At 39.0% G+C, this 23,100-nt stretch overlaps 1 protein-coding gene across 4 annotated transcripts in view; it reads left to right on the top strand.

Moving 5' to 3' along the window:
* Atrnl1 (attractin like 1) overlaps positions 1–23,100 on the top strand; it is a 135,981-nt gene that overhangs the window by 58,112 nt on the left and 54,769 nt on the right. For 3 of the 4 annotated variants that reach the window (XM_031390829.1, XM_031390831.1, XM_031390830.1), the window contains exons 10-13: positions 6,139–6,293; positions 15,884–15,968; positions 17,027–17,235; positions 18,122–18,240. In XM_031390829.1, the coding sequence (XP_031246689.1) occupies positions 6,139–6,293; positions 15,884–15,968; positions 17,027–17,235; positions 18,122–18,240 (568 nt within the window). Of the gene's footprint in view, positions 1–6,138; positions 6,294–15,883; positions 15,969–17,026; positions 17,236–18,121; positions 18,241–23,100 lie in introns of those variants that run through there. The other variant, XM_031390832.1, reaches the window with a different exon arrangement.

Below are 23,100 nucleotides of genomic sequence, written 5' to 3' on the forward strand. Positions count from 1 at the left end.
GGCCCACAGTGTGATAGTGGCACGCATACCTTGGGGGTAACCAGCAGCTAACTGGATTTGAGGCCCACTCAAGAGGAAGGAATTAATCCCTGGTATTGTAATTCTTACCAACAAAAACCCCTTGCTGTGCAAGTCATGGAGCTCAAAGGAGAATTTACTATCACCATTTTCTTAAACTTATAATTTCTAACTTCATTCTAAAAACCTATCCTTACACCTACACACTTCCTAGTCCTTCCAAATAGTGCCACCCCCTGATGATCAAGCATTCAAATATATGAGCGTTTGGGGGCCATTCCTATTCAAACTACCACAGAGACCACTGCAGAAATCAACAGCTAGTCAAAATTAGGAGAACATATACAGTGTGGCGGCCAGCCCCAAATGACACATCACAATGCAACCCTTATTACACCCACGGTTCAAAGACGAGGGCAGACAGATTAACAGCCAGAGGACCAGGATGTCTGCTGTGAGACCGTGACATCTGTATAGGACAGGGAAGTTGTATCTGTGAACAAGATCTGCATGGTGACATCCTTGGTCGATGTGCCAGTGTGGATGAGAAGTCTCACAGAGCCTCGGCTATAGGCGAAGAACTGCAGGCAGTCAAAGGCCGCTGTGTGGATGAGAAGTCTCACAGAGCCTCGGCTATAGGCGAAGAACTGCAGGCAGTCAAAGGCCGCTGTGTGGATGAGAAGTCTCACAGAGCCTCGGCTATAGGAGAAGAACTGCAGGCAGTCAAAGGCTGCTGTGTGGATGAGAAGTCTCACAGAGCCTCGGCTATAGGCGAAGAACTGCAGGCAGTCAAAGGCTGCTGTGTGGATGAGAAGTCTCACAGAGCCTCGGCTATAGGAGAAGAACTGCAGGCAGTCAAAGGCCGCTGAGAGGGTTGTCTTTCAGAGACGAGCTACCTGACTGGTTATCCAGTCCCAAGAGGCCAGCCTTAAAACACACATACACACAACACTGCATGAATTCATAAGGTCGTGTGCCTTCATGGATGGGTGATCAGTGTGCATTCTGTGAAGTTTCAAAATAATCAATAGAAATATCGGGGAAAAAAATTGGGAACAAATTTTTATTTATTTTCTTGGTTTGGTACCAGCTTGTACCAAAACCCTGTTGAGAGTTCATTATCTGATGTTTTTTCTCAAAGTAACTTGGCTAATTATCATGATTTATTTTAGTAACTCAAATCAACGTTAGTCAAATACTACTATTGATTTCTGGTTATCTAATATTTTGATAAGGAACTAAGAACCTTTCTTAACATGAAATAGGATTGTGCTTCTTGGAGTTTTCATATTAATTAGTTGTTGTTAAGGCTATTATTGGATGCATAAAATTATTGGGTTGTATTCTTTTGACGCTGTAGACCACATTTTTAAGACCAGATTTATTTTTTTATAAGTAGTTTCTAATTATATCCTTTAAGAGAACTAAAGGTGACTTCTGATGTATAGAATTTTAACAATGAAATTGATTACAAAGTGGTTATAGGAATATTCAGATTATCTCTACGTATTTCAACTTTCATAAGTATTTGAAGGAACTGATCTATGAAATTGATATATTATTCATTAAATCATTAGAACAGTATTATTCTTACAGTGAAATACCTTTTAAAGTAAATGTAGTGTAGAGTAATGGGCTTACTGTGATTTCCCTGTGCTCTGGCCCTGTTTGCTGTCTGCTGTCTGACTCCCTCTGTTACACTCTCCCCTCCCTTTTATGCAATTTTTAAATTTCACACGTGAGAGAGAACAGGTGACAGTTGTCTGTCTGACATGATGCTCAGTGTGGTGCCCAGCCTCAAGTATATGTCACAACCCTTCCACCTAAGGCTCAGAGAAGGGGGCAGATGGATTAACAGCCAGGGACCAGGATGTCTCCTGTGAGACCGGGACATCTGTATAGGTCGGGGAAGTTTTACCCATGAAATGTAAAAAGTATGGACAAGATCTGCGTGGTGACATCATCTGTGGATGTGCAGTGTGGATGAGAAATCTTACGGCCCACCTGCAGATGAAGAACTACAGGCAGTTAGCAGCTTAACTGGAAGTTACCCGCCACCCACTTCCCTGCAGATGGTATCGTGCAGGTCCCTGAGTGGACCAAGATTTTCAGTGCACCAGTAAGCACAAAGGTGCGTGGTGGTTGTGCAGAGTTTAGCATTGTCAGAAGCTGCTCATTGTCTTCTGAAGTGGCTGCCATATTTATTCTTCATTAGTCTCCATCCTTGTCAGCTTTTAATAGTGTCAGTGTTTTCAGATTTAGCCACTTTAGTAAGCTGTACTGAAGCCTCCCCATTATTTTCTTGTGCACTTCTGTGAACACGCACAGTGATCATGTAACTTTTATACATGTATTTGACGTCTCTTTTCTTTATTCACATATGGAACACTACACTTTTTCTTTTGGTCCATTTCTTTGTATGATTTGGAAACCATTCTTTTGGATTTTTTGTTGCAATGTTTTTTTGTGATGGTATTTTGTTGCAAAATTTCTTATGACAGTTCCTGGCTTGCACTTTTATTCTTTGAGCATTAAGAATTAACTAAGACCTCATCAATGGCATTATCTTTTATAAAACAAAAATAGAAATTAAGGCTTTGCAACTTATTTTGATGATTTGTACTTGTTTTGATGCTTCTAAAGAATTCATTACCAAACTCACTTCCTAGATTTTCTCCCGTGTTATCCTCTAGGTGTTTATCATAGTCTGCATGTATGTTTATGTAGCATTACGTTGTTAATCTGCTCTGGACTCCGGCCTACAGCTGCACTTCTCACTACTGCCCAGTGCTCTGGAGTCCGCAAATGAAAGACAGACAGACAGACACACACACACAACGGCTGGGCCACTTCCTCATTCCACGCGGCTAACACACACTCCTTTCTGATATTTATAAAATCTATATTTTACCTTTGCTGCCCTGGACCTTGCTGGGCAGCTCTCCTGGGGCCGCTTCCCCCTGCACCTACCTGTCGGTGGGCTCTCCCCCCTGCACCTTTTCCTGCGTGGTCCATCTCTTATGACCTCCTCATGGAGGAGTCTCCTCTTTCTCTTCTGTCCCTTTCTAGGAATCCTAAAATCCTGCTTCCATCTCCCTGTCCAGCCATTGGCTGCCAGTAACTTTATTCACCAATGAGAACCAACTGGAGGCGGGACCCTCAGCACCTGAACCCGCAGATTCTCACATGATTTTGGGAGCTGAAATAACACAAATAGCATTAGTGCCAACCCCCAACTTGTTTACTATTTATTCAACGTTAATTTTTCATCAGTGTAACGTATATGTGGTATGCATATGTGCCTGCATGCGGGTGCACATGTGTGTATGTGTACATGTGTGTGTGTTTATGCCTGCATTGTGGAGATCTGAGGTTGATTTACTTCATGAATTGTTCTTTTTTGTTCACCACAGTATATTTCGGAACACGATCTGTTGCTGCCATTTTAGCTAGCTTATTCTAGAATGCCCCACCTCTGCCTCTGCCCCTGCATCACAGTGGCGGGTGGGCTCTCCTTCCGGCTTTTATGTGCGTTCTGGAGTCTCAAGTCTTGTCTCTGCATTGGCAAGGCGGCTTTTTACTGTGGACGTATTCAACAGCAAGCCTTCCGTGTAGGTCTAGATTATTTCTGTGTTGGTTACAATGTTTTGTTACTGCAGTAGTGCTTCTTGGGTATACTATCTTTGCCTCATGGAACAAGTTTTGCTTCTTGTCAGATGTCAGTTGGCTATACTTGTGTTGGCCTGCCTCTGGACTCTGTCGTCCATTCTGTTATTTATCCGTACTTTTTTTCAATAACAGATTGCTTCAGTTACTGTAGGTCACATAGTAAATGTAGAGGACAGGAGCGGTCAGTCCTTTGACTTTATTCAGTATTTTTTTCTTAAATATTAAATTAATTTTATGTTCTTGAGTATTTATTTTATTTAAGTTTGTGTGCCTGAATCTGTGTCTGTGCACATGTGTACACGTGTCCATGGAAGCCAGAAGAGGTATCAGATACCCTGGAACTGGAGTTTTAACAATTGTGAGCCACCATATGGATTCTGGGACCTGAACCTGGGTCTCCTGCAAGGCACTAAGTGCTCTTAACCGCCGAGAGGTCTCTTCAGCCCCTGGCATTGTCTAATTTAAGCTTTTACCTTCCCATGTAAATCATACTGTCTGTCTGTGCTGTCCGTAATTTAGATAATTTACCGGGATTTTGATTGACAATAACTTGACTCTCCAGATCAGCGTAAGAACTGACGGTTGATAGTATTAGTCTTTACATTCGTGTGCATGTAGTATCTCTCCATTCATTTAGAGACTTTTATTTTATTTTTATTTATTTGTTTGCATATTGTTTTGAGATAGAGTTTAAATAGGCTACCTGGAGCTTGCTATGTAGATCAGGCTGGCCTCAAACTAACAGGTTCCCCTCCTCTAGCTGCCAGGTGCTTGAGCTTTTTTAAAATCTGGATTTTGTAGTCTTTTTCATAAATCTTATACACATATAACATTATATAAAGTATACATATTTATACACATGTATATATGTTACTATATAAAAATATCTTACTACATATATGCATATATAGTAACATTTATATTATATATTAACATATTTTTAGTCTTAGACTTCTAAGTCGCTGGCATCACAGTCCTGTGCTACCTGGTCAGAATCAGTGTTGACATTCCTAAGCCAAGCTTAGCAGACATTCTTGAGTAAGTGTATAGTGTTGCTCTTCATAGAGTTTTATGAGATCGTAAATTTTCTGAGACCTTAAAACTGTTTTGTATTAATTAAGGTTCTTTTCCTGGAGAGATCGTGTAACCCTTCACATTGTTACTCTGGGAGTCCTCTCATTTAAGCATTAGATGATATTTAAAAACATAGTTTTAGACACTACATACAAACTAACAATTTTATACATATTTACTGTGTTTATATTTTAATAATAATTGTTACAAAGTATTAATTTATATTATTATTCACCTTTATATATTGGTGTATTTGGAGAAATTCATAATTCTGAGCATATATTTATAGTACTTTATGTAAAATGTACTGTTTCTGAAAAACACATTTTAGAAGATTTATTTTTAAGTATGTGTGTACATGTGTGTGTGACCACAAGTGCACGTGAGCATAGGTGCAGATGAGTGAACACAGGTGCACATGAGCAAGCACAGGTGCCTTGGAGCACAGGTGCATGTGAGCACAGGTGCACATGAGTGAACACAGGTGCACATGAGCAAGCACAGGTGCCTTGGAGCACAGGTGTGCATGAGCACAGGTGCAGATGAGTGAACACAGGTGCACATGAGCAAGCACAGGTGCCTTGGAGCACAGGTGCATGTGAGCACAGGTGCAGATGAGTGAACACAGGTGCACACGAGCAAGCACAGGTGACTGTGGAGTTTGCATATCTTCCAGGAGCTGCCTGGTGTTGATGTCCTCCTGACTGCTGTGCCATCTCCAGCCCCTATATGCAGCTTTTAATTACTCACACATTGTAGATGCATCTAAAGACAATCTTGAGCAAAAGAATCAAAAGACAAATTAAGTACAACCTATATGAAAGTAAAATAGAGCTGGTCATTGAAATAAAAGTAGTAATGTTTCTATCCAGGGTCTGATTATTTGGTAATGTTCATCTTATGAAAATTCATTGAGGTTTTTATTTATGGTATCTGCATTTTTGTATATAAATTTTAATTAAACAAAAAGGCTTATTACGAGGTTCTTATCAATTTTATAATTTTAACCCAATATCATTTGGACTAAATTTACTATACTTAGCTTTTTGCTTGTCTTAGAGTGAAAACGTCATGGTGTTTTGGTTCTTTCCTTTGAGGTAGACTGGTTTCCTACCTTTAAATGTGAAAAATCATTCAAAATATAAATTATTAGTATTAAGAATTCAATCTATATTGTGCTTCCTCAAAGCATCTTGAGATATTGAGATTCTACAAATATTCTCTTAAAATATTGAAGCTTTGAAGTTATTTACAAGTTGTTAAAATATGTATTTTCCCCCTATAATTCCCAGAATTTTTTTTTATATACAGTCAATACTTATAAAATCAGGGAGGTCTCTTCTCCTGTGTAATACGTTTTTGAATTTTATCCTGTAGGACTATTTTGGCAGAGAGTGGCTTTGCCAGGTACCTTCACTCAGCCGTTCTTATCAACGGAGCTATGCTTATTTTTGGAGGAAACACCCATAATGACACTTCCCTGAGTAACGGTGCGAAATGTTTCTCTGCCGATTTCCTGGCATATGACATAGGTATGTATCTGCTAGGACTGCACAAAGGGAAATACCAGAGAGCTTTCTCAAATAGATTGACAGCATGCCTATATGTCATGTTAGAGATCATCTTTAGTGACAGACTATGAATTGGGTTTTCTCTAATTTTAGCACAGTGGTCATAGGGAGCCAAGATGAGATGTGTTGGAATGAGTTAGATCAGAGACAGAAGAAGAGAATTATAGGAGTGAGTGACCTTTTGACCTTTGGAAGCATTTGACTGTTGTGTCTTTATTTGAAAATTGTATAAGCCTCTCGTGTCTTACACTACATCAGTTTCAAAGATGGATAGATATATAATACTATCAAACTATGACAATTGAGACAGTAAGAATTCAAACACTTTATATTGAGCAGGGATGAGCAAAACGTAGTTTATGTTAAATATACTGAATATATTTACTGACTATGGGAGGGAAGTTCATTGAAGGGAATGTGGAATAAGATATAATGAAATATGATGAGGAGACAGAGTGAACGCAGGACATGCCTACGAGTGAGACAGGCTGGATGTGGCCATCCAGTGAGCTGCAGCAGCACTGAGCCACTCACTTGTTCGTTATGCGTGTTCTTGTTGATTCTGTGTGTGGGAGGATGCACTCACTGAAATACTACATCTAACTCCAATACATCATGGCAGCGAAAGTGTTTCTTCTGCATGTGTCATGTTATCGCTGAAAGCTAGCTGGTACTTAGAATGTGTTTGACAGTGCACAAGAGCATTGCAAATCAAGTACTGTATCAAGTTCTTGATGTGGGATAGTAAAGGAGGCTAATTAGATGTAAGACGGATTTACTCCTTAACATCATAAAGGTCCACCATCTGCTTTGTTAGATTATTCCATGTGGCCACACAGGAAAGAGCAGTTGACACTTAATAATCGCTTTGGTCTTGATGCTATCATGAGTTTGCCAGAAGACAATAACATTAATAACATTAGGAATGCTAAGTGAGTTTGTGATTATTCAGTCTTAAATAAGGCAAATGTTACCTCTAAAATAACAATAAAAGTGGTTCCTTACTAAGGACCATGGGATGGTCCCAGCTTTTAGAAATATCCTAAGTTATTGTCTGAGATCCAGAACAAAACAGGTTGACTGGGACAGAGATTCTAGCTGGCAGTGAGTGATCTCTCTTACCTGTGGTGAGATAGTGGGCTTATCTTGAGGAAAATGAAACCTTTATTTATTTAATTTTGTTCATGCACATTTCTTCTGTGGATTTTTTTTTTTAAGTAACAGAATAGGATGTCGTTGTTACTGTTAAAAATTCACAAAGTGGGATTTAAAATTTCTACATTAAAGTTTTTCAGCAAGCCTCTACCAGTGCTTGTAGTTTAATGAACTGTATAAGACTGAGCTGTTTTGTAAGCGATATATTGAGAGCCCATTTTTATTCTTCGGTATTACTGAAGATTATATTTCAGTTTTATGTGTCAGAAAAGCTTGCGGAGGTTAAAAAAAAACAACAACAGGTTTTGTTTTGTTTCAGAAAGAAACAGGGAGAGAGGTCGGAATATTAGCATTCTGTTAAGCTCTGAGTGCTGGATACTGTCGAAGGGTTTATGTACAAAGCTGGAAGCTTCTGTAAAGGTCTGTGACAATGTCCCTGACTCAGCTATCAGGCAGGAGTGGCAGCACTGATCTAGAGGAGTCTAGCGGCCATCCTTCTAGGTCCTGTATCTGTCTGCTTGACTGGGCCATGCTGGGGCAGGTCCTGTGCTCATTCCTAATGCTCTGCACGGTATCAGATAACTTAGAGGTAGAGTTTATTTCTTAAGGCTGTGGATGGAAGGAAGCAAATACTCCTCTCATTGGAGACACACATGTTGCAGTGTTTGCCTAAGAAAATAGCTTTGTGTTAATTATCACACAAAAGAAAACTTATTTCAAAGTAGTTCTTGTTCATTGGAAGCAAAGATAGGCATTATAATGAACCAAATAGAAAATGTATTTTAAAAACATGTTTTCTTTTCTGTATAAGAAATATTCCTTTTTCATGTTTAAATGAGATGCATCTGAGGTGGTACAAGAGTTTTAAACAAATTTATGCCAATTTTATACTAAGTTTTCATTCTTCTAAGATTCACAGTTTCAATCTTACACCAGTATATATTTTACATAATGAAATAATTAATCTTTGGAAATATAACTGTCTTCTGCACATTAGATTGTGTATGGTAAAGATATAACTAGTTTACGCTGCTGATATTGAAAATGTTGCGGTTTGCAGCCTGTTGTTCCTTGGGGAGGTTCTTGGGAAAATCAAAACCAAGTGTATGTAACCCAGTTGTTAGTCACTCAACAGCTGTCTTTTCCAGAAGCGACTGAAGGGATGGGAGGTAGCTCAGTGGCTAATAGAACAGGCATTGCAGATGACTCAAGTTCAAGTCCCAGCACCCACACCTGGAGGCTCACACCTGCTTGCAGCTCCAGCTCCAGAGGATCATATGTCCTCTATGGTAACCCCATTCAAGTGCAAATTCCCCGTCCCCTCCCAACCATACACATATAGTTAACATAAAACAAAAATCTTCAAAAGGTGATGGAAGGGGCTGGAGAGCTGGCGCGGTTGAGAATGGAGAGTTGGAGCAGTTGAGAATGGTAGATGCCCCATGCTTGGATTGCCTGTGTTGGGTGGCTCACTCCTGCCTGGAGCTCCTGTTCCAGAGGGATCCATCTTCTCTAGCTGCTGTTGGCACTGGCACGCATGTGCAGGTATTCATGTACATACACACTATACTAAAGAATTAAATAAAAAGTGACTGAAAGACACCTGATAATAGCCAGAGCTAGTGAATGACCTCGGTCAGCTGTAACTCTGAGCGGATGCATTATTTGATGTTTTACTTGCAAACCTAGCTTGAACTCAGATCTTAGAATCTAAAGTTTTTATTAGTCCTTCTGTTATTTGTTGTTAGTGATCGTGTTGCCCTTAGAAAGCTGCAAGGGCACCCACCATTTTTGACGATCAAAATTATGTAATGTTTTTCCTGGTAAAGATAGGTTCCTGCTCAGAATTTAGATAAAAGTCTGAAACAAAATATGAAAAAAATAATTAATTTTTGATTTTCATAAAGGTGATAGAAAGATGAAAGAGCAAACCCGAGTTGGGTGTTTTGGGGCCGGGCAGAGGAGGAGAGTTCCTCTGACGCTGTCTTGCATAGGGCAGGAAACAGAAACTCTGTCCCATTTCATTAGTGATGGTTCCAAGTGCGAATTCTCAGAGCACAATGGTTTCACATATGGCTTTAATTCCTTGGTAGTGATTACAAAAAATGTTAAAAATGGAAGACAAGTCCATATTTTCAGCAGTACCATCTTAATTGGTATTGGTGAAATAATGACGTATATTTTAATTGTTTCATTTTCCAGCAGAGTTAATGTCATTTACCTAGTTTATGAAGCATAGCAAACGTGATTTTGTACAACCCTATGGAGTGTTATATATGAATCATGTAGAATGGATACAGTCCTGTAAGCCATAATTTCATGATAAAAATCATAAATGCAAAGTAAATAATCTATTTTTTTTTTTTTTGGAACATTCCAACAAAGTTCTGCAAATTCCGTCTGGCTTGTGCTTAAATTTATTTTCATTTCCTGGAGGTTTTATTAGTCAATATTTTCTAATTATTTACACTATATTTTCATGGCTTATGTCTCGCTGAGCCAGCCACCTGAAAGAGCCAGTTTGTTACTTTTAGGTCAGGAAAACCCTTGAGAGCTTTCGGCACTTCTTGTGGTGAATCAGCCAGCTACTTTGTTGTTTTGAGTTGCTTTGCATCCTTGGCTGGAGTGCTTGCTTGCTTTCTCTCTGGTATTTGCTAAGGGAAACAGTAGTTGGTACAGCAGCTACCTACTGGGGCCGCCTCTTCCCCTTTCCTTCCCTTCCACCCTCTTAAAAAAAATCAAAATCAGTAAGAGAAAGTGTTACCTCTCAGTTTGTCAAAGTGGATAGCCAGGTTTTCCTAACATGCTCTGCAGAGCTTGGCTAAATACAGACTTTATAGCGTAGACGTTCATTGTCTGTAGTGTGTGTATTATAATGCACACTTACGGAGGGAAAAAAAGCCTACAGCTCACTGACACTAAACCCAGTCACACGAATTGCAAAATAGTGTATTCCACATTTGAAGTAAAGTCTTAATTCAGAGATTTTTTTTTAACCCACCAGTACACTATTCTCCCACCCCCCCGACCCCTGTTCTAACAGGAAATCTTTGAACAGTGTTTTAGTTGGGAAGGGGCATATCAGTTCATCCATGTAACAGAGACACCAGCAGTTGCCATCAGTGGATTTGATTACATTCTTTATGGCCTATTTGCATTTTACTGTGACTCACCTTCAAACTGACCATGAAGTAGTGAAGCCCAGATGGAAAGTCAAGGAATAAATGATATATGAACAGTGGATTCCCATTTCTCCTAATTTCTGCAAGCAGTTTGATAGACTTTGTGCTTTGCCTGTGGGTATTAATGTTCTCATTCTCTCTCCCTCTCCCTCTCCCTCTCTTTCTCTTCCTTTGAGAAAGGTCTCCTTTATAGTTCAGACTCTCTTGTACACACTCTTGTTGCACAGGCTGTCCTGTACGCTGTCTGAAACAGTCTGCTCTTACCAGAGTGATCTTGCTACAGCTCCCGAGTGCTAGTGTTAATGGTGTGAGCCACTATTCCTGGCCAGGAATATGTTTTAAATACGACAATTACAAAGTAAATATTCTAAAAAGAAAGCATGTACCAAGAGGAGTGTTTGTAAACCCTGGAGGATGTAGGGGAAAGCAGCTGTGATGACACTCATTTCACACAGAGCACTGACAAACGGAATCTAGTCCTGTTTCCAAATAGCACAATATAGGGTTTATTCTAGAAATAAAATTACGATTAACTGTTGCCGGCCAGCGGCAACCATAGGAAAGGGTTTTCTAGAATATGGAGTCAGGGGGAAATTGGCTAGCCATAATTATATCTTACCCATGTGGAAGGCACCTTAAAAATTAGACAACAGGAGATGTGATCACCCAGTCATCTTCCATTTAATGAATCGCTTTGTTACAAGGCAACAGGTAGAATAGGTGAGGCAAAACCCCGCCCCCAAGTTCGTCAGCATGCCGGCCCAATCAGCAGCTCCTTATTCGGTCTCTGGAGGTGGGACTTCCGATGTAACTGGAACCAGGAGTGAGGCGTGGCAAATAGCAGGAGGTGGGCAGAGAGGTGTGGTTATGAGAGGCAGGCAGGGTCAAGCAGGAGGGTTACAATTAACTATCTAGAAGTTTATACATACAATTTCTTATATGAGGACCACTGAAGCCCACAGGGAATATCATTTTTGTTGTTTGTAAAACAGGTGAGATCATCTCACTCTTAAAACCGACAGAAAGCATGGTGCTTAAAACAACTGTGACTTTTTATTTCATCTGTTGGAGCGTTTTGCCTGCATGCATGTCAGTGTGCCTCTGTGTGTCTGGGGCCTGCAGAGGCATAAAGAGGGCATCTGATGCCCTGGAAGGGGAGTTACCGACAGTTGTGAGCTGCCATGTGGAGGCTGGGAATCGAACCAGGTCCTTTTAGAAGAGCAGGCAGTGCTCTTAACAGCTGAGCATCTCTCCAGCCCCAGGAATATTAATTATTTTGAGTTTAGAGAACTAACAGAATACTTACAGAATTACAAATGCATACTTTCATGGAAACCATGGGAATGTGTAGAAAAATTAGTCAACAAGTGAGTTCTTACCTGGCTTATTTTCTACATAGTCAGTAAATTAATATTAGAATTTTGCCTAAAGTTCTTCAAATAATTATATAAATCTCTCTCTCATATATATCTATATCTATATGTATTTCTATATGGAGGTATATATATATACATATACATATATATACATCATTATATGTATATATAATGATAAATAGTTTTGATGGTGCAGGATGTTAACATTTGAGTTTGAGACCAGTGACTTTAACTTTTGATCTTCTGTGTTTTTAGTGTTTGGTTTGTACACTAATGCCTTGCAGCAGAGCATTTAAAAATGTGTTCTGCAGAATCTATTTTCCTCTTGTCTTTATTATGTTGCTGTGGAATATATTTCTCTCAATTTAAAGATATCAGTTCTGTATAAAATTTATTTCGAATTGTCTAGGTTTAAACTGATTATGAAGAGATAATAACTGGGCTATTCTAGAAGTTTATTTTCTTCTTGGCAGAAAATATACTTTTAGGTTGCAGCTAAAGAGAATAATAATACAATAGGCTTTATGGTGTAAGAATCTGAGGAGACCACATGTAAGCAATGATATTAATCAAATAAATGATCTGAAATAAAACGTTGGTTATTAATACATTGGGTTTGTACTTATTATTTGTCAAGCTGAAACATTTGCATTTTTCTCTTCTTTTTATCTGGACTCACCATAGAATTACAGCTGTAAGGTGTGGAGGGATGGATGGTGGTGTAGCCATGCTGAGTGAGAGGTCGGAGCTACCTGCTTATGCAGGGTACTTGGCCCTTGTGGTCTTGATCACTTTTATTTTCCGTTTTATCTTATTGATGATGCTGTCAACTCATGATGGGAGGTTCTGGCTTTATGGTCATTTGGTAATCTGTGTCCTGTGCTATCTGCAGGGTAGCAAGGATCAAGCATGATAAGTTCCACCGCTGAAGGCATGGCTGTGCACATGTGATGTGCAAGTGTGGTGTGCACATGTGGTGTGCCATGGGGTGTGCACATGAGGTGTGCCCATGAGGTATGAACATGAGGTGTGAACATGAGCTGTATACATGAGCTGTGCACGTGAGGTGTGCACATGAGCTGTGCACACGAGGTGTGCACGTGTTGTGTGCACATTAGGTGTGCCCATGGGGTCTGCCCATGAGGTGTGCACATGAGCTGTGCATGAGGTGTGCCCATGAGGTGTGCACATGAGCTGTGCACGTGAGGTGTGCCCGTGAGGTGTGCACATGAGGTGTGCACTGTGGTGTGCCCATAAGCTGTGCACACGAGGATCCAGTTTCTATTGGGCTCCTCACATGAGCCTGTTACAAATCCCACGGGCTGCTCTCTTCAACAGTGATGTCACCAGTCGCTGGAGTGATTGCTGGGCCACGTGACCTAGCTGAAGTGCTGCTGGCCTGCAGTGCTGACTCGCCCTTAGCAGACCTGCTCTCTTGCTCAGTCACTGAGTCAGAGCTCACACTTTTTCTGTCTTCTTACCAGAAGTACGGCCTGGCATACTCTTCCTGAATGTTGAGTCCACTGCCATCAGAACTCAGAGAAATCTGGTGTGGTAGCAGCACAATAATTGTTTCTTTTCTTTTAAATTTTAATAATATGGCATATTGTTCTTGGCCATTGGACCCTTATATAGTTTAACAACATGGAAATCCCAAACTTTTGTATATTTTATTTTACATCTTTTGGAGTATAGCTATCTTAATAAGGTCTCCATTGCATTAATTATTCTTGATATTCTGGTTCTATTATCATGTATCAAAACAATGTAACATTATCAATGCACAGTTTATAAATATTTAGCAATATAAATTATGTGTATTTGAGTTAGATGGATGATTAACATCTAAATACCTGAACTCATTGGTTGTCTTGAACATTTCCATTAGGTTTTCTTATTGAGACCTTGAACCATGTGTAGGTCACCTGGCTTCCAAGAAAAATAATGATGTCTCAAAATCCTAACAGGAAATTTCAAATGCACATAAACCAAATAACAGAAAAACAAAAGTTTTTTAATGAATCCTGAGCATGTTGCTTACCTTCTCGTAGCTCTAGTTCTTCATTCATAACACCAGACAATTCTGTAGTAAACATCACTGGATTCTTGAAAAAACTTTTCAAGTTATGTAGGCAAACATCACTTTGAAAGCAATTTTATACAATTTTATATTATGCCATTAAGTACATTTCTTAAATTAACCATAACACATAAAATTGACCATCTGTTATCATGCTCAGGTCTTTGTTATAGATTTAAAAAATGTAACCTCCAGGATTGGGGTGATGTCTTAGGAGGCAAAGTGTAAGCTTGAGGACCTGAGTTTGAATTCCCAGAACTTGTCTGTGATCACAGTGTGGCTCAGATGAGGGGGGAGATGGAGACAGGAGAGTCCTGCAGCTCCGGGCCAGCCTCCCTAGGACATGCAACTGAACAACAACGAAAAAAACCTGTCTAAAATAAGCAGCAAACACATACATGTCCATGTGTGTGCACACACATTTATGTACAGTATGCATGCACACACATCATTCATGCATATGAATCATTTGCGTGCGCGTGCATGCGCGTGTGCATGAACACACACACACACACACACACACACTTGTAATCTACAGAGCATTGACTTGTAGGAGTGCTGATAGGCCTCATGTGGACACTGACACTGTAGATAAAGCAAAAACACTTAGATAAAATTGTTTGATTTTTATTCTCTCATTTCAGAGTAACAGACAGCTCTTTTGGTCATCTAAAGAGCTTTATAGGGTTAGAGAGTACTCTCGTTTTTGGTTCTATTTGTGTTCTTGGAATATTATTTGTGAGATACAAGTTGGGATGTATTTGATTGTTTTCAGTATCTGACCTTCAGTTTATGAACTATGATTTTGGTTTTTATAAATCCTTTGATCATTTTAGTAAGAATATTGAGTTAAAACTCTTTACTGTTTGTGTTATGGGCACAATTATATGGGTAAGAAAATATGTAATTTATTTTAATTTTAACCTTTATAATTAGCTCTTTGTACTTACTATTTTTGTAGATTTCTAAGGTTAATAGAATAATATTTTCAAAACCTTAAAACAATTAAGCTCAATATCAATGCCTGCTTTTGACAGGACATGTTTAAGAAATTGAAAGGTAATAAAATGTCCAAAGCCTGTGTCCAGGTGCTGGACACCAAGTCATGTGAAATCTTAAAGGTTGTGTTTATGTGTACTAGTTTTAATGTTCCGTTGAGATGGTAAATTTTCTTCTCCTTTCGTTTTTGTGAGAATTTTGTTTATGAAAATTGAATTTGCATCATTCCTGCCCCGCTCTCTCAGCTGCTGTGTTCATCCCCATCTCCTTCTCAAGTATAGTGTAGTTTGTTTCAAAAAGCAATTGTTTTTGAAACATTTTATCATTAAACCATTAAAATATTATTTTACGGTTCTCCTTTGGGCACTCTGTCCATGGATATTATGCGTCCCACTTGCCTCTGTATGCATGCAGGTGGCAATTGATAGCGTTTGTAGGTGGGCCCTGTAGCGACATCTATGGGCTTTACTGTGTGAATTTTGGTGTATTCAGTAAAGATAAGTCAGTGGAATTATCTCCAAACACAAACGGTACAATTTCATTCGTTCTTTTGTTAATTCTCGTCTACTTCAAATTATTGGAGAGAAGTTTATGAGGTATTTTTATTTGGAGACTTACAATAGGTAAGTTGCAGAAAATGGGGAATTCATCATTTTTTTATGATTTTAAATATTGTCCCTAATTTCATCAGTGATTATTTTCTATTATTTCATTTGAATTTCTTACAGTTTTTACTTCTTTTTTTTTTTTTTTATCTAGCTTGTGATGAATGGAAGACGTTGCCTAAACCAAATCTCCACAGAGATGTCAACCGATTTGGGCATTCTGCAGTGGTCATCAATGGGTAGGGACTTATCATTCATCTTAGGACACGTGCGCTTGCAGCTCCCCACGGCCTAGGCTTCCTTGGACACTTATTGTTGACATCAGTGACACTGAATCTTATACCTCCCTCCTGAATGCATTGCGGTTTGAGATTGCATGAGATTTATCTGAATTCCCCCAACCCCCAGGTTTCATTGTGTAAAATAGGGTTTGATTTTGATTTTTTTAAATACAATAAGTATTCTTGAAGCATTTGGGACCAATTTTTGTTGCTTTGAGGGTGTGCAAGAATTGTCACGGATAGTGGTAGACACTCTAGGATTGTGATGGCTCCGGTACAGACTGGATGTGGAAGTCTTACCATGACTTTACTCAATCTTTTCTTTACAAGAAATAATGGTCTGAATTCTGTCTGCACTGAGTGGCAATTCCATGCTCACAAAGTGATGCCGTTCACCCCAGTCTGTCCCTGAAACAGAAGGATCATGAGTTCAGGGCTGGCACAAGGCTGGTACAAGTTCCAGCTTGACTAAGGATACATTTGGAGACTTTTGTCAAATACAACACACCAAAACAAAACAAAACAAACATCACCAAACAAAATCCCCAAACCAGAATAGAAAAAAAAAAGGTAAATCTAGATGGCTATTCTAAAGTGTACCTTAACATTTATATATTGCCATAATATAATTAAATTACTATATTATGATTATAATATATTTCTTAAAAACTTGTTTACTTTATTAAGATGGTAGTATTTTTTCTGATAAAAGGAATGTTATATTCTTGTTTCTTTCTTCCATTAGTAATAAACATGTCTGGAAATGTAATGTTTCCATAGGACATACTATATTTTATACTATATTTCAGATTTTATCTGAAAAATTATCCAGAAAAATCTTAACATAGTTAATCTGGGCTTTTCACATCATACTGTATGTTAGAAGAAATATGATTTTAAAGAAAAGTTGGGCACAAACACAAACATGTAAATGTTAACTGTTTATTCTTCACACTGATTCACCAGGCCACTCAGCTCTGCTTTGTTAAGGTAGACTGTCTCTCATTTTTCCATAGGTCAATGTACATATTTGGTGGATTTTCTAGTGTGCTCCTTAATGATATCCTTGTGTATAAGCCTCCAAATTGCAAAGCTTTCCGAGATGAAGAACTCTGCAGAAATGCTGGTCCAGGGATAAAATGTGTTTGGAATAAGAATCACTGTGAATCATGGGAGTCCGGGAATACAAATAATATTCTCAGAGCAAAGTGCCCTCCCAAGACAGGTGAGGTGTTTTCCCTTCCATTCTGACTTTAAACCTTTTCTTTTATTTAAAAGTTGATTGTTTTTGCTTATATGAGGCTCCTTATTTTAGAAATTAAAAAATTCTAATTATGAAGTCTGATACTTGAACTAGACTGCAGTTAGTTATTTTCTTTGATACTTCCAGTTTTAGTTTTGTAATGTGTATGGGAATATCTTATGGGCAACATTAATTATTTTATAGTACATGTTAAATAATTTTTAAATACATAATTTCTCAGAAATATTGTTTACTTTAAAGAAAGAAAAGAAGTTATATATTTTCCATTTGCTGTTTCTTCTAGAATTGCTGCAAAGCCACATAATAGAATTGATTTTCTATTTTAGAACAAAAGTCATCTCATCCTAATGAATTCACAAATGAAAATTTCATGCAGCGGGTTAACAGCTGGCAATCCCGAACTCTGTGCACGCCATGTCCATGGCAAATCTGTCATATGGCATGTCATATTCTATTATGATGTGTGGAATAGATAGTTAGAGCTAGGAAAGATGACCAGTCAGTCTTTTTAGTTGCAATCGGATCGGTGAGGACGTTGGTAGATTTAGCTGCTGCAACTATAAACGTTTTCATGTTTGCCCCTCTATATCATCACATTGTATCTCTAAATATCTTTAGAGTCATAAAATACAAATATTTATTTTATTTTATTTGGATGTATACTTTTGTATACTTTTCTAAATAAGTAAATGTAAAAATGTGTCCTGTAAATACAAAGTTGGCTTAATACTTATTTTGCTACTGCTATTTTCTTTTGTGGGTAAGAGACATGCTAGCGATCCTTAAGTTGGTAACTATAAATGTGAATGGAGCCTGCTCCGTGTTCTCTCTCCCGTGTGTGTTGCAGCTGCTTCTGATGACAGATGTTACAGATATGCTGACTGTGCCAGCTGTACAGCCAACACGAACGGTTGCCAGTGGTGTGATGACAAAAAATGCATCTCAGCCAGCAGCAACTGCAGCATGGTTCGTACGTAAGGGTGCGCCGTGACGTCACAGGCATGCTGCTCGCTTCGCTCGCTTACCATCCATTCATTGTGTGCAAAGGGGAGACTTTTCACAGACACAGAACATGTGTTGGGATTTGTCCAAGCATGGTGGCGCATGCCTTTAATTCTAGCAATGATGCAGAGGCATGCAGGTCTCTGAGAGTTCAGGGACTGCTGCTCTACGTAGTGAGTTCCAGGAAAGGCGAGCATATAGAGAAGAGCCTGTCTCAACACCCCTACCCTTCAGAAAAAGGAAACAGATAAGGAATCCGTCACATCTCGGAGCATTGCAGTTAGCCAGTATGCAGCTCTGTTAGGTAGAAGTACCTGCCTGGTCTGTTTTGTAACTTGTAATCTTTGTTCATGTAGTTCATGAATGAGGCCGGCAGGTTTCAGTCTGTATAGTGTAGACTCTTTATTGCTAGTGCTGTCTTTCAGTGGTCTTTAATGGCACTGATGGGACTGATGTGGTTCATGTAGACAGATATCAAGATTACCTGTGGGATTCCTGTCAGGCACGGCAGCTGTGCTCATGTTGGCCTGTGGTCTGCACACTTAGTTTTACATTTTACCACAACGCTGGTAACCAGTTCTTCCTTCTCTATCTTTAGATCATTTACTCCCGACTGAAGGCAATTTTGTTTTGCAGCTGACCTTTAGCAACAATTTTGATTATCACAACTGTGGGGCTCCTATTCCCATTTAGTATGCAGAGGATAAGCGCTCACAGTACACACAGGACAGCCTTCTTATAACCACTCGCATATACAGCAGCCTTTCCACAACCAATGATTTTCTGACTTAAAATATCAATGTCGTTGGACTACTACTTCAGACTAATGAAAACTATTGAAAAACTTTAAAATTAGTATTTATGGTTTGAAACATTTTTATCTTATAGCATTAAAATTTTCTCTAATAACCAATGATAATTGAGTATATTAAAGTTGTGGGAGTCTTATAAAAAGTAAAACACAGAGGAGAATTTAGTTATTGGCTCAGTACATTGATCCATTTGCTTTTATATTTTATTAGTATATAATTTTCAGTTATATAATTCAACAACAAGATATACTAAAGGTTTGAGTTTTAGCATTGTTTATGTTTTAAAATTTTAAGTTACATTTTTAGATATGTACTACTCAAAGAAGGGAAATTATTTTATTAGAAGTAAATTTAAGTAAAGCAAGACACAGGTAAAGGTCTTGTGTTATGGTTAGCATTCTTTAATAGAACAACTGTAGGGACACATAGTTTTAAGGACTTGTTCACGTGATTTGAAAAGTCTCCCTGATATGTCTAAACTGAACACACAAGAAAGTGTGATAGAATTCCAGAAATCTAGGTAGGGGCCTACGAGCTGCCAGCACCACTCAGGCAAGTCCTAGGCAAGCAAGCACAGGGGGTCAGACAGCGATCTTTACTCTCCTAAGAGTTTGTGTTGTGTGTCTGTCAGTGAACAGGATCTTGTCTGTCCACATTGGGGAATGCATGTCAGTCAGCTCATGCAAATGCTACTCTCACATGGGCATCTTCACATACATGCCAGACTGTGTGCCCACCTGTGTCCTAGCCAAACTGACAAATGTGATTAGCTATCATATAATTAACATGTAGAAAACTATTTCTTAAAAATTTCAAGAAACTTTTATTTCAACTCTTGGATAACTTTGAGTTAGTTCTTGTTTGGACATTATTTTAATCGGCTCTAGTTGCCACAATGAAGCAACATAAACTGTATGACTTACAAGAAACAAGGATTTATTTCCCAAAGTTTTGAAGACTGGGGATCTTAAGTTCTGAGCATTGACAGCTCAGAACAAGACCCAAGTTCTGGTTCATAGACCATTTCTTCTTATGGGTTTGGTTATAATGCGGCCTCCTGTACATGACATCTCCACCAGAGACTGAATTGCATCTCAGTTTCCTCTCCCATAGTCTCTCCCATATTCTCACCTTGGGGACTTGTCACCAGTATGTGAATTTGGGGGATACAAACAGTCCATAGAAGATGCTCAAATTTGTGCATATGTACATTTTGGTAATTATACTTACATTTGAAAAATTAAGTTCGGTAAATTGCTCTCAAGCATTCATGTTAAAATGCATCCTTTTGGTTTTGTTTTATTTTTGACGGTGTGTTAGCCAGGAATGACTTGGATGCCATCGCAGGAGTGAGCAGATGGTGCTGTCCCGTAATTCATAGCCGTTCTGTAATGCACTTTTTGGGCAGTTTCATTGGAGTGTCTGGTGATTAAGCCGAGCCGAGTGCTAATGGACACCTAAAGTTCCACGAGAATTCAGCCAGATTATGTATAGTGATATCCTGTTTCATTATTCAGCCATATTTATTGCAAGTTGCATATCTGCACTCTAATGGGTCAGAAATCTGTTTGCTTTTCATAGATTTACATTTTGAATTCATGACTAAATAGATGAACGGCTCATTGCCCGGTCACTAATGTGCCCCTGGCCCATCAGGTGAACAATGCTAGTGTGATTCAGAGCAGTGTTCTGCTGTATTCCACCACTGATTCCTGGGTGCTGGATAGGATTAAAATAGAATTTCCTCTCCTTTGTTACTCTCATCAATGAGGAGCTGTTGGTGGGGAGCAGCAGCCTTACCAGCTATGGGCTCTGATGTGACTGCTGTTCTGAGAGTTTGCACAAGCTGCTCCAACACATCCAGCCTTTCTCTTGTCATTTTCAAAGATTTATGGATTCAATAAGTGAAGAAATTTTATTCTCTTTATTTGGTTGGCAAGTGCTTCAAATCCTACTCTAACGATCATGTAGAATAATGCTAGAATTTATGTGCTATATGAAAAAAATACTTTGAGTAAGAAAAACTGACATTGAGCTAGTTTACCTGTTCCCTAAGGAGATGTGGTGGGAGAGTAGCTCATAGTCGAAATTTACAAAAATGTGTCGGAGTTTTTTTTTTTTTTTTCAGAATGAGAAAGTTAAACTTTATGTGGGTACATTTTCTCTGTTATCATGTGGTAAATGTAATATTCTCTAGAGAAATTAGTATTTGGCTCAGGAGATGGCTTAGCAGCTAAGTGTGAGGACCTTCACTAAATCCTGAGAGCTTATGCAAAGCCAGCAAGATGGCATGCAACTTTAATCCCAGTGCTGTGAGGGTTAGAGTGGATGTGAGGCAGGAGACTTCCTGGAAGCATGTAGGGCTGGCTGCTCTGCTGTGTATAACACTGAACAACAAAGAGCCTGCCTCAAACCAGGTGGACAGCAAAGGCAGAACCTGGGCTTGTCCCCTGACCACACCGTATGCACAGCACGTGCACCAGAACTCACACATGCACATGCATATGCACGCACACCATACAGATAAAGAAATTAACCCTTTGGTCTTGGAAATGACTATAATGAGTCCCAAATACATATTAACTCATGCTGACTGGTTTGTGTTAACACAGCTGGTGTCATTTTGGAAGAGGGAACCTGAAATGAGAAAGTGTCCCCACCCGACTAGCTTGTGGGCAAGTCTGTGGTGTGTTTTCATGATTGGTGATTGGTGTAGGAAGGTCCAGCTCACTACGGGTATTGCCACCAGGGATGGTTGTTCTGGGGCGCTGTAAGAAAACAGGCAGAGCAAGCTATGAGGAACGGACCAGTAAGCAGTGTCGCTCCATGGTCTCTGCTTCAGTTCCTGCCTCCAGGTTCCTGTGCTGACTTCCTTAGTGTGGGCTGTCATGGGGATGTGTAAGCTGAAATAAACCCCTTCTTCTGCAAGTTGCTCTTGGCCATAGTGTTTATCAAAGGAGGACAAACCTTAACTAGGACATGTGCATGTGTGCGAGCTCATCCATGCAGGCCAGCGGCAGCCTGCAGAATCTCTTTCCTTCCTCTCTTTGTATCCTGGGGATTGAACTCAGGTCATTCGGCTTTCTGAACCATCTCACCTGCTGTAGGGCATTTTATAAAGGAAATATAATATTTTATCAGTAAATATTGGTGGATGGTTGCTAAAGTACCGAAAAATACATTTTTATAATAGATAATATGAGATAGTTGTGTATTAATTTTAAATTTTAGCCTTAGTGACTGAAAATTAGTATTGACCTGATCTATAGAAGAAAGTGAGATATAAGCAATTCTCTTTATAGACACTATCAGGTTTGGTGTGTTACTCCAATTGTATAATTAGGTTCCTTCCTTCCAGGATTTTTCTGATGCAGTCATTTAGTCTCTGAGTGTCTCAAGCCCCAGCTTTAAGGTCTGCATTTATGGGGTAGTTCTTAATTGTAGATTTCTGAGAAATAGCTGATCCTAGGCGTATGTAAGATATGATACGAGGGTTACTAGACAGCCTTTTCTTTATTGATCCCCGGCTGGTTACTTTTCATTGCTAGGGTTAGTGAAATATGGTTTTATGATATAGTAATATTGAAGAAACTGTAAAGTTGCAGTTTTCGTTAAAGCCCCTGTGAAGGAAGAGTATCAGTGACGTCAAGGATTAGTTTGAAGTACTCGGAAAATAATTTTTTTTTCATATCATAATAGATTTGAAACTATTTTACTGCTTATTTCAACTTCATCTTCTATCATGATAGCTTTATTGGGACAACACTCATCTCATGTCATTAGTAAGAATGAATTCATGCCTTTATTTAATTAGAGATTTGTTTTCAGATTCACTAAAAAGTTTTCATTAGTTTCAAATTTCAAGCTACTTAATTTTCTCTGTATTCTCCGATTTTAGGAACTTATTACAGTTCTAGGAACACTAGTTTACCATCTTAAATGAGAAAAAAGATGTAGATGAACAAAACTCAGTAGAGTTCATTTAAACAAACAACCAAACCACCCCCACCCC

Source organism: Mastomys coucha, unplaced genomic scaffold (genome assembly GCF_008632895.1).
Source record: "Mastomys coucha isolate ucsf_1 unplaced genomic scaffold, UCSF_Mcou_1 pScaffold21, whole genome shotgun sequence".
Taxonomy (NCBI): Eukaryota; Metazoa; Chordata; class Mammalia; order Rodentia; family Muridae; genus Mastomys; species Mastomys coucha.